Genomic DNA, 12339 nt, shown 5'->3' on the forward strand with positions numbered 1-12339 from the left:
TGTACTTTTCAAACTCTGTATGTTGTGTATTCAGCTCTCTTTCCATACTGTCATCAGATCCTGCTGTCATCAGGTTCTCCTCTGAAAGAAGGGTCATCTAACTAAAAAAAAAAATTCAAGCTCAAAGAGCATTGTAATTTTGCAGCTAATTATAAAATTTTGACATGATCTGTTGGTAATAAAAGAGCTCCATTGGCCTAGCATTTTTTTCCAGTGTTGCTTTTATGCACAGTATTTCTTGCCATAGCTTGGGTAGCAGCCAGATAATACATATTTTTCATGGTGCTTTATACCTGTAGGTCATGATGAGGATTAGAGTTTGGGACACAAAATTAGTATCAACTATCTCACTACTATATTTCAGTTTTCAGTCCAAATGATGTGTGAGCTTATTATGAAACTGCCTATGTTTGAGTAAACTGCTGGCATTTTCTGCCCTGTTCATGCATGGAAACTGACTCTGTAAATGTGGTTATTAAACACCACTGGGGCCTCTGAATCTATAATCAGTGTACCAACTTTAAGGAGATGGTTTAAAGGAAATAAAATGATTTTACCTCAAAAATATGTTAAATACTTTTATGGCAGAAGTTTAATTACACAATTCACTTTTAATTTACTACTAGACAATGGGGTGACCTGTTGGGGCACCCTTTGAGAGAAGGGTAGTGCTGTCTGATATGAGCAGAATGAACATTAAATTATGCTGAATGCTGTTGGTATCGCTTTGCTTTGGAAACTGAAGTAGAAAACCTCAGTTTATTAAAGAAGAATGATGCGTAGCAAAGCATATATAGCTGCTCCTCATTTAACAAAGGATACTTTTGATGGCATCATTTCTAGTTTATCTGCCACCCTTGTGCCTCTCGTTGTCATTCTGGAGACTTGCAGCCCTTTCATCCCTCGACTCTTCAGCTCTTCTGCTATTTGTCTCTGATCCTGAAGACGTGCTTGCCTCTCCTCCTCTGTCTCTTCTTCTCTCATTTTTTTTGTCCTGACTCTTTGATCCTGGAGTTGTGCGGCCTTGGCCTCATCTGATTCTTGTTCTCTCTCTCTCTCCTTGCCGCTTCCCGACGTTTGGTGTCATCCCTTGACCATAATGTCCCCCTTCCCTTTCCATGCAGCATAATTAGGCTGACCATTTTTTTTTTTAACCCTAATGCTGGATTGAAGATACGAAACACTAACACCAAAGGATGCTGATTACTCTTGATTATGTGGTTGGCGCTCTCCTAAATGGGTGTGATATAGTCACTGCTGTCCTTTGACTGTAGCAAAGGGTTTTAAGGATGGTGGCAGTTAGATCTGTCCCAATCCTGCACATGCTGATGGTAATTAGCAGAATGTGACCCCTTGAAATCCCTCCCCCTCCCTTCCTCCATCCCAGTATCCCTCCCCCTCCCTCTCCCTTGCCCCCTCCCCCAGCTGCCTATCAGTTCCCTCATGGTTCTGCCTCTTTCTACTACCCATTGTGCTTTCCCCTATTCCTTCTTCACCTTTCCTGCCTATCCCCTCCCTGCTTCCCCTCCCCCACCCCTTTATCTTTCCCCTTACTGGTTTTTCACCTGGCACCTCCTGGCCTTCTCCTTCCCACCCTCCCCCACCTTCTTTATAGGGCCCCTGCCCCTTCCCTCTTCAGTCCTGACGAAGGGTTCCGGCCTGAAACGTTGACTGTTCTTTTCCACGGATGCTGCCTGACCTGCTGAGTTCCTCCAGCGTGTTGTGAGTGTTGCTTTGACCCCAGCATCTGCAGATTATTTTGTGCCCTCGAAATAGAGCTGCCCTGCCCTTTTGCTCCAGTAGGTGTCACTGCTGAGGCTGGTGCATCAGGCTGTTGCATTCCGATTTCCATGATGGCTGATCGGCTCTTGGGTGAAAGCCAGGCTGTTGATTTTTGGCGAATGATCAATTTTATACGAATATATAACCCTGAACTTTGCCTGCATTCTGTAAGTTAGGGCATTTTAATTTGATTTAGCCAAAAAAAGTGCCGCTGTAATGTACCGTTCGCGCTGATTGGAGGTCACAGACAGACAGACAGAGCATGAGAGTTTTAGTAGTATATAGATGATTTTCACATGGCCTTGGTAATCTGTTTTAACTCTTTTGAAAAATGGTTTTACTAAGCAAAGTATAAGAAAATAAGGTTAAATTTTACGCTACTTGAGTTATGTTTCCGCTCTACAGTATTTAACTTAAGATTAAGCAAATTAAATGAAAATAAAAAGAATGTTTGTTGTTTATCTTCCTATAATGGATTTTTATTTAAATCTGTATATCTTTTATTCCCTTTAGAAAGGCCAATGAAGGCTTAGCAGCACTAAGTGAAGATGGAAAGTCACCTTTATCCGTTCAGCAAATGGCCTATGGTGAGCAATAATTTTATTGGAAAAAATACCAGCACCTGCAATTGTTAATAGTACTTTACAGCTTATGTTGAGTCAGATGTTATAGACAAACTTCAATCAAAGCTCCTGAGATTTAAGGAGCACTTATTTACTGCCAGTGAAGCAGTGTTCCTTGAAAGCTCTTGAGTTAAATTACAGCTTCGTATGGTGTTGCTGTGCATTAGAACAGTTATACCTAGAACTGAGAACGTAGATTAAGAAAAATATGAAAGTATGCAAACAGTAGGTCTTTGAAGCCAGTTGCTCCTATGCATTATCTAATGGAATCATTGAGGTGAGGGGCATAATAATTGCTGGCCACAGCTGCTGATTCTCATGTTAAGTTGGGACCCATTGCTGCATTTCTCCTTTCCGTACTTTTTTTGCATAGGAGAGGGGAATTCAGGGTTATGGGGAAAAGGCAGGTAGGTGGAGCTGAGACCATGGCCAGATAAGCCATGAATCTTATTGAATGGAGGAGCAGGCTCGATGGCAAAGATGCCCTATTCATGTTCCTATGTTCTTATGTAAGGACTTTTTGGGGCCGAAGGTTAACAAGATTTTTGCATCTGATGAACTGCATCCTAAGTTCTAAAGGAAGTGACCTCTGAGATGGTAGATACTATGATAGTATTATGCCAAAATTCCACTGATTCTTGAGCAGTTTTGGAAAACTGGAAAACACAAATATAAAACCAATATTCAGGAAAGGAGGGAGACAAGGTTGAAAGTATAGGTCTATAGTCTAACATCTGTCATTTGAAAAAAGCTGGAATCTGTTATTAAGGAGGGGAGAGCAGGTCATTTAGAAAACCATAAAACAATCAAAACAGAGCCAAAGTAGTCTTATGTAGGTAATTTTGTAAGAATAAAGTGGAACCTGTTGATGTACTTAGATTTCGAGAAGACATTTAATAAGATGCCACATAAAAGGCTGAACCAGATAAGAGCACATAGGTTTTGGGATTAGTTTCGTATTATGAATAAATTAAAGGCTAACAGGAAACGGTACAGGCTTCCCCCACCATCTGAAGGTAGAACGTTCCTTTGAAACGGTTCGTAAGCCGGAAGGTCTTAAAGCGAAGAAGCAATTACCATTTATTTATATGGGAAAAATTTGTGAGCACTCGCAGACCCAAAAATAACCTACCAAATCATGCCAAATAACACAAAACCTAAAATAACAGTAACATATAGTAAAAACAGGAATGATATGATAAATACACATCCTATATAAAGTAGAAATACTTCTCTACAATGATTGCCTGCACTGTTCTCCGTAGCGAAAATCTCACGCAAGCGCTGTTGGCAAAAACACTCTCTCCAGTAACTTTTAAGCTATGAAGCTGCCAAATCATACCAAATAACACGTAAAAATACACAGCCAATATAAAGTAGAAATAATGTATGTACAGTGTAGTATCACTTACTGGAATCGGGAAGACAGCGCAGAGCACACTGATGATGGTGTGTTAGACTGAGTCGTCTGAGACTGTCGTGGTGCAGTGGCCCCCACCCTCCGGGCCACCGACCGATACATTGCCGCGAAGCATGCAGCGGTCCAGCGGTAACCGGGATGCACCCAGCACATCTTTAAGGAAAAGAGCTGAAATAAACAAGTTAATTAATTAGGTGCCGCCCGGCACGTAAATGTCGGCCCAGATCAGAGACGACGCAATCAGCAATCACCTCTGATCTGGGCCGACATTTATGTGCCGGGCAGCACCTAATTAATTAGCTTGTTTATTTTGGCTTTTTTCTCTAAGATGTGTTGGTTGCCTCCCGGCTACCGCTGCATTCTCCGCGAATCGGTATCTGTCTGCGGCCCGGGGGTTGGGGTGGTGGGACATTGAGGTGTCATCTCATCGTCATCCGTTTCCATGAGGGCAGGCAGCTCATCTTCTCCTATGACTCCCTGCCTCGATGTCGAAGGTCGAGGTTCGTCGTCTGCTGTGGTGATTGGAAGGCTTGCTTGACTGCTAGCCTCGTGCATTTTTCTATCATACAGTTCTTTGTAAGCACTCAAACCATCTTGCAAATATGCCCTAAACCGACGTACCCTTTTAAAATTAAAGTCGTAGTTTTCTGCAATCATTGCAGCAAAAATCTCACGCAGTTACTTCATGTTCAGTTCCTGGACGACTTCACTTTCGGTCCGTTCGCTACTGCATTTGGTTTCGATTGTTATCCTTTCCTCTTCCAATTGCATCAGCTCTTCATCTATCAGTTCTTGGTCATGGGATGCCAAAACCTCTTCAACATTATCTTCGTCAACTTCCACAAGCCAACCTCACTTTGTGCTTACTTCGTTCACACGATGGAAACGCTTAATTATGCCTAGTTTTATGCTAAGTGTAACACCCTTACGAGCTCTTTTAGGGTTTTCCGATACCTTAGAAACTCTTCTTGCAAACGGCTGCTCACAGGCACGTGCTTAAGCAATTGCCGGTGAGAATGCCGTTCCGAATCCGGGGGAGGAGCGGCTGCTCGGGGCGCGCGCTGCTTTTTTTCACGCGCTGCCTTTTTTCGTAACAGTGAAAACACCTGTTAGCGAAAACAGGTAACTAATGTAGGTCTTTCGTAACAGTGAGGTTTCGTAAAGCAGACGTTCGAAAAGCGGGGGACACCTGTATCAGCATAATTTTTGGATTGGCAACCAATAGTCAGCTGGGCCCTCAATTATTTATTATTTATATTGATGATTTTCCTAAAGGCAGTAAGTGTCTGTGGAGATCCTATAATTTTATCAGATTGTTTCTGAGTTGAGTTAAATAGAAATGAAAAATGTGCCATTTATGTAATCATTCATTTGTGTTTAGATTGTTGGTACTTAGTTCACAATAATATCTCACATAGCAATCTGGCATTGACCTGTGGTAGTGAAGGATATGACAAAGGTGCCAGGGTGCCTGCTTTCCCTGAGAAAATGGCACAAGGTCTTTTGTAGTCAGAAATGTTATGGTTTCTTGCAGTAAACCTGTGCAGCAATTTTTTGATGACTGGCCTTATTTCTCATTATATTGTGTGTAATATGCAAAGTTATAAATTAACTTTTGTATTTTTGTGTCTTCAGTGGCAGGGCTTGGATTTGGAATAATGAGTGGTGCTTTCTCTGTTGTCAACATACTTGCAGGCTCTGTGGGACCAGGAACAGTGGGAATCTTTCATGATTCTCAGTATTACTTCTTAACATCAGGTAACTTTTAGTATTTCAATCAACTGGTGTTACTTTAAGAAAAACAACTTTTGCTTGCTTGCTTAGAAATGTTTTATTGGTTATTGAAAATCAAGCAATGAACTATTTAAAAGACTGTTCCAATCTATTCCAATAGCCAGACCTATTAAAATGGTTGGGAAAGCATTGGAGATGAAAGTTGTAAGGAGCCTGGATGAGTACCATAGGAAATCATGAATGCTAACTTTGTTAGAAGAGATTGCCACACACACATTCATGTAGGTATCACTAATGCAAACCTGATAAATGGGCATGCCATATTATTGGTGTAGTTCCAAGCTTCTGATCTTTGCTATCTAGGAGTGTGTGTGGAAAGGTCCAGACAATGCAATTGTAGTTATATCATCCTTAATTTATAGGTTGGTTGATGATATTGCATTGCCATGAAGAGGTGTTTTCTTCGTATAAATTTCATGGGCTAACATAGCGTTAGTACTTCCCTGTTTATATGTTCCGACAGACATTTCTTCTTCACAGTTATAGCTGATAAATCCAGAGCTGCTAATCCGTCTGGATTCTCCTGGAGTTTCCAGGGATCATTTATTGGCCGGGACTCCTCTGGAATTAACCCCAAGAACAAATTCATAGGCGCTTTTATCAGATACAATTTTGTTAACGATGTTTTGGCATTTTCTCAGATAGTTATTGGAAATATGGATCATAGGGAAGTGCAGGAGAGGTTGTTTGACCCAAAGTCATCCACTCAATAGTAAAGAGTTTGCTGAGGGGCAGTGACAGAGCATGCCACATAAACAAAATTTGACAGCAGGCCTGGTATAAGTAGGTGATCAAAACTTTGGCTAAAGAGGTAAGTTTTAGGAGCAGTGGTGAGGTTAGATGTGGTTGTAATTTTACAGCTTCGGGACTTGACAGCTAGAAATGCAGCTACCAGAATGGGAGATGAAAATTTGGGGTAAGAATTCAATGAGTACAGAGATCTTGGAGAGCTGCTGAGTTGGAGAAAGTTACTGAAAAAGAGAAAACAGTACATCTGTATTTACCTTTTTTTATTTCTTGCATGGGATATAAGCATTGCTGGAATCTCCCACAAAATGGCATTTAGATTAGATTAGATTCAACTTTATTGTCATTGTGCTGAGTACAGATACAAAGCCAATGAAATGCATTTAGCATCTGACCAGAAATGCAAAGAATAGTGTTATTTACAAAATAACTGCGAATAAAAAAAGTGCTACAGCACACAAATATAAAAGTACTGAGACAGTACAATATGGATGCAATACTGCTTAGCGCTGTGATGTGAGGTTCAGCAGTGTCACATCCTCAGGGAAGAAGCTCTTCCTGTGCCTGCTGGTGCGGGGGTGGAGGCTCTTGTAGCGCCTACTGGATGGGAAGAGAATAAAAAGTCCATGGTTAGGGTGAGATGCATCCCTGATAATGCTTTTCGCCCTGCCCAGGCAGCGTTTATGGTAGATGTTCTCAATGGTGGGCAATTGGGTGCCGATAATCAGCTGGGCAGTTTTCGCCACACGCTGAAGTACTTTGGGGTCCGATACGGGACAATTGCCATACCACGCTGAGGTGCAGTTGGTGAGTATCTCTCAATGGTACAGCGGTAAAAGTCCGTCAGTATCCTGGGACAGAGGTGAGCTTTCTTCATGCTCCGCAAGAAATAAGGGCGCAGTTGCGCCTTTTTGATCGGGATGGAGGAGTTCAGGGACCAGGTGAGATCCTTGGAAATGTGGACACCAAGGAATTTGAAGCTTGATACACACTCCACTACAGTTCTGTTGATGTAGATGGGGACATGAGTATGACTCCTGGCATGCCTGAAGTCCACAATGATCTTCTTGGTCTTCTGGGTGTTAAGGGCCAGATTGTTGTCGGCACACCGCGTGGCCAGGTGCTGGACCTCATCCCTGTAGGCCATCTTGGCATCCCCTCTGATTAGGCCAACCACTGTGGTGTCGTCTGCGAACTTGATTATGGAGTTAGAACCGTGTACAGGAACGCAGTCATAGGTGAAAAGGGAGTACAGAAGAGGACTCAGCACACAGCCTTGAGGCACGCCGGTGTTCAGGGTGAGGGTGGAGGAGAAGAGGTTGTCTAACTTAACAGATTGGGGTCTGTTAGTCAGAAAGTCCAAGGTCCAATTGCAGAGGGATATGCTGATACCAAGCTGGCGAAGTTTGGTGATCAGCTTGGAGGGGATCACAGTATTGAATGCCGAACTAAAGTCAATGAACAGCATTCTGATGTAAGAATTGGGGCATTTGTGATATACTGTCCTTTTCCAAGTGATGTTGATCACAGTAAATTTTGCACTGAATTCAAATAAACAAGATAAAGTCAAAGGACCAAATCCAGGCATAAAGCTGTCAAATGTCACAGGCCAAAAAGGTCAAAATGAATTTTATTTCAAGACAGTGACAGGGTTAAGCGGATGGCTTGGTGGTGTAGTAGTTAGCATAATTCTTTACAGCGCTGGCTGTAAGTTTGGCGTTTAATTCCTGCCATAGTCTGTAAGAGGCTTGCCCGTGGTCGCATAGGTTTCCTCTGGATGCTCTGGTTTCCTCCCACAAATTCGTATGAGTTAGGGTTAGTAAGTGGTGGCCATGCTATGTTGACACTGGAAGCCTGTTGATACTGTGGACTGCTCCCAGCACATCTTGGACTGTGTTACTAATGCAAGACATTGCATTTCATTGTATGACTTGTGTGTGTGGCCTCCGTTGGTTGTGGTCGACCATGGGTACTGTGCCTCTGGTGGTCACTGGAGCGAAGCTGGAGTAGCCTCTCCAGGGTGCAAGCCAGGGCAGAGTTGATATGGAGATCCGTCTGTTGCCCATGCAGTGGGCAACATAATGATGACAGGTCCAAAGGAATGACAAAAGTTGATACAGTTTGGTGCCAGCAGCATCGCAGGAATTGCTGTGCCAGTGCTGGGTACAGCAGTCAGCTGCCTTCGGGACCCTGACTCCAGAATTTTCCTTGGGGTTTACTCCCAAAACCTTTCCCATGAGGGGGATTAGCCGCAAGGCAGCGGAGGTTTGAAATCGGAGTTTCCCTCTCCTAGATGAGCTACCATCTGTGGATAACAAGCCCCATCCGCCCGGAGCAACTGGTTTTAAGGTGCCAGTGGCCCGCCTTTGCCCCTTCTGTCAGTGAGAACAGCTCCGCCAGACATAAGAACTATGCCACACGTGAAGGCCAGGAGTTGGACTTGGTTGTCAGAGGCTGTTTGAGACGCACGCCATGAAGAGCATTTGTTTAGCAGTGGGAGCTCGTCCCCACTACAGTATCACCCTTCGGCTATGGCTACCTTTGGAGCCTATGACTTGTAATGGGACAAATAAGGCTAATATTTTTTATTTTTTTTTTATTAAGCCAAACCATTATGGAAGTATTTCTGTTCAGTATATAGCTGGAAAAATGGGCTGAGATCTAGCAGATGCAATTCAATGCAGACAAGTGTGAGCTGTTGCACTTTGGGAGGACAAATCAGGTTAGGACTTACACAGTGAAAGGGCAGGGCACAGGGGACTATGGTAGAACAGAGGGATCTGGGAATACAAATCCATTATTACTTGAAAGTCGTGCCCTAGGTAAATAGGGTCATAAAGAGAGCTTTCGACACTTTGGCTTTCATAAATCAGAGTACTGAGTACAGGAGTTGGGATGTTATGTTGAAGTTGTATACAACGCTGGTGAAGTCACATTTGGAGTATTGTGTTCAGTTTTGGTCACCTATCTACAGGAAAGATATCAATAAGATTGAAAGAGTACGGAGAAAATGTACAAGGATGTTGCTGGGTTTGAGAACCTGAGGTATGGGGAAAGATTGAAGAGGTTAGGAATTTTATTTCCCTAGAACGTAGGAGATTAAGGGGAGATTTGATGGAGATATACAAAATTAAGAGCAGTTATAGATAAGGTAAATATGAACAGGCTCTTTCCACTGAGACAGGAACTCAGTAGGCCAGGCCGCATCTATGGAAACCAGTAAACAGCTGATGTTTCGGGCCGAGACCCTTAATCAGGTCTGATGGCCTTATTTTGCTATGGTACTGTGCAAAAGTCTTAGGCACATAGCTGGGGTGCTCTTGCACAGTACTGCAGTAATTTTATTTATTGCACTGTGCTGCTGCCATTCAGAAAAACAATTTTCATGACATATGTGAGCGATGATAAACCTGATCCTGATATGGGTCTCTATTGTGGACCTAGAGTTGAAAGGGGACAGGGAGAGTGGAATCATAAATGCAAACACGAGGAAATTTGCAGATGCTGGAAATTCAAGCAACACATATCAAAGTTGCTGGTGAACGCAGCAGGCCGGGCAGCATCTCTGGGAAGAGGTACAGTCGACATTTTGGGCTGAGACCTTTCGTCAGGACTAACTGACAGAAGAGCTAGGAAGAGATTTGGGAGGGGGAGGGGGAGATCCAAAATGATAGGAGAAGACAGGAGGGGGAGGGATGGAGCCAAGAGCTGGACAGTTGATTGATTGTCCGCCAGAGAAAGCAGGATCTCCCAGTGGCCACACATTTTAATTCCACGTCCCATTCCCATTCTGATATGTCTATCCACGGCCTCCTCTACTGTAAAGATGAAGCCACACTCAGGTTGGAGGAACAACACCTTATATTCCGTCTGGGTAACCTCCAACCTGATGGCATGAACATTGACTTCTCAAACTTCCGCTAATGCCCCACCTCCCCCTCGTACCCCATCCATTATTTATTTATTTATATACACACATTCTTTTTCTGTCTCTCCTTTTTCTCCCTCTGTCCCTCTCACTATACCCCTTGCCCATCCTCTGGGGTTTTCCCCCCCTCCCCCTTTTCTTTCTCCCTAGGTCCCCCATCCCATGATCCTCTCATATCCCTTTAGCCAATCACCTGTCCAGCTCTTGGCTCCATCCCTCCCCGTCCTGTCTTCTCCTATCATTTTGGATCTCCCCCTCCCCCCTCCCACTTTCAAATCTCTTACTAACTCTTCCTTCAGTTAGTCCTGACGAAGGGTCTCGGCCTGAAACGTCAACTGTACCTCTTCCTGGAGATACTGCCTGGCCTGCAGAGTGGAATCATGGTTGGGAAAGGGACTAGGGAGAGTGGAGGGAGTGGCAAGCAGCAGAGAAACATTCTGATATGATCACTAAACCAGTTGTTTGGAATCAAATGAGTTTGCCTGGTGTCTTGGGGCTGGGTGCATCGGCACCTGTGCCACCCCTCGACCCTGGCACTCCTTCTTTGCCACCTGTCCCACACCCCTTTGTGGCACTCCACGTTGTCAAATATAGTACTGTGCAAAAGTCTCAGGCACCGTAGCATGTATGTATGTACCTAAGACTTTTTGCACAGTACTGTATGTCTTATGGTTTTGTAGAAATGTATATAAAATGATGACAGTGATTACTATTATGATAGGAAAAATAAATTTTGAATTATGCATCTATTAAATTGTATTCCAGTTTACATCACTTGTATTCTCGCATTTTTGAATTTCAGATTTTCTCAATTTGCATTATGTCTTTTTATTTTACAAAACAAAAGGGTCCTATGACATAGTTTTCATATATACTCAATGAACATTTCTATTTAGTCAAAGTGGATGATATAAAGTGTGGAACGATTATGTAGAATATATTTATAAATTTTATCTTTTTACTGTACTTCTTGCCTCTGAGGGAGCTGATAAAGGCTTAAGTCAGTTCTTTATGAGAAAACCATTAGGAGATCCTTAATGAGAATTGGACAAGGTTGTGTCAATAAGTGGCGATTCTCTGTATGCAGCTCTGATAGGAATCATGAAATATACCTGTTTAGCGCTTCTACAACTGAAATCCACAGTCACAGTCACGGGTATTTCAGTAAGCAGCATCGCCTTAAAATGATTTAAAAAGTCGTGGATCCTGGACTACAGACTTGGGTTGTGAGTACCGTTCCCCTTTAAGAAAACGTAAGCATGAAAGATGAGTCAGTCTACAGGTACAATTAAAATGCAGAGGCCTTAGACCCCCCCCCCCACTCCAAACTATCCTTCAGTCTCTAATTGAAGACCTCAGAGCAAGACTGCCGTACTAGAGGATAGCAGGAACTGCTGTGTACTTTGCTTCACAGAAGTGTGGCTCACTGCTGCTATTTGGACGCAGCACTGCAGCCCTATGGCTTCACCATTTTTTGAAAAGACAGGACACCTCAGTCTTTTAAAGGTAGTGGAGGTGAAGTATGCTTTATGATAAACTCATCATGGCGCACAGACGTGGCAGTTCTGTCTCAATCCTGCTTACCTTACCTGGAACATCTCACGACTAAATGTCGTCCATTTTATCTGCCAAGTGAGTTTTCTACCATCATCCTGGTAGTGGTGTACATTCCACCTCAGGCCAACGTCACATGGGTACTGGAGGAGCAGAGCACCGTGATCAGCAGTCATGAAGCAGCAGACCCGGATGCCTTCCCTATCATTGTGGGGGATTTCAAGCAGGCCAACTTGAAGAAGTCTCTGAACAACTGCCACCAACATATTACCTGTGGAATTAGAGGAGCCAACACATTTGACCAATATTATACCACCATCGAGAAAGCTTACAGTGAATCCCACACACACACTTTGGTAACCATCACCTGGCTATCCTACTCCCAGCAGGTAGGCAGAGACTAAAGATCGCAGCACCTTTGATGTGCACCGAGAAGGTATGGTCAGGATATGCTTTGAGTCAGTGGACTGGATAATATCTTTGATTGAATA

General features: G+C 43.3%; 1 protein-coding gene across 2 annotated transcripts in view; it reads left to right on the forward strand.

Annotated features, from left to right (window-relative positions):
• The window catches only part of LOC140194948 (gamma-secretase subunit Aph-1b-like), a 47483-nt gene that overhangs the window by 24344 nt on the left and 10800 nt on the right, over window positions 1-12339 (forward strand). For both annotated transcript variants that reach the window (XM_072252398.1, XM_072252399.1), the window contains 2 exons: window positions 2296-2369; window positions 5461-5583. In XM_072252398.1, coding sequence (XP_072108499.1) covers window positions 2296-2369; window positions 5461-5583 — 197 coding nt within the window. The remainder of the gene's footprint in view (window positions 1-2295; window positions 2370-5460; window positions 5584-12339) is intronic.

Source organism: Mobula birostris, chromosome 3 (assembly GCF_030028105.1).
Source record: "Mobula birostris isolate sMobBir1 chromosome 3, sMobBir1.hap1, whole genome shotgun sequence".
Lineage (NCBI taxonomy): Eukaryota > Metazoa > Chordata > Chondrichthyes > Myliobatiformes > Myliobatidae > Mobula > Mobula birostris.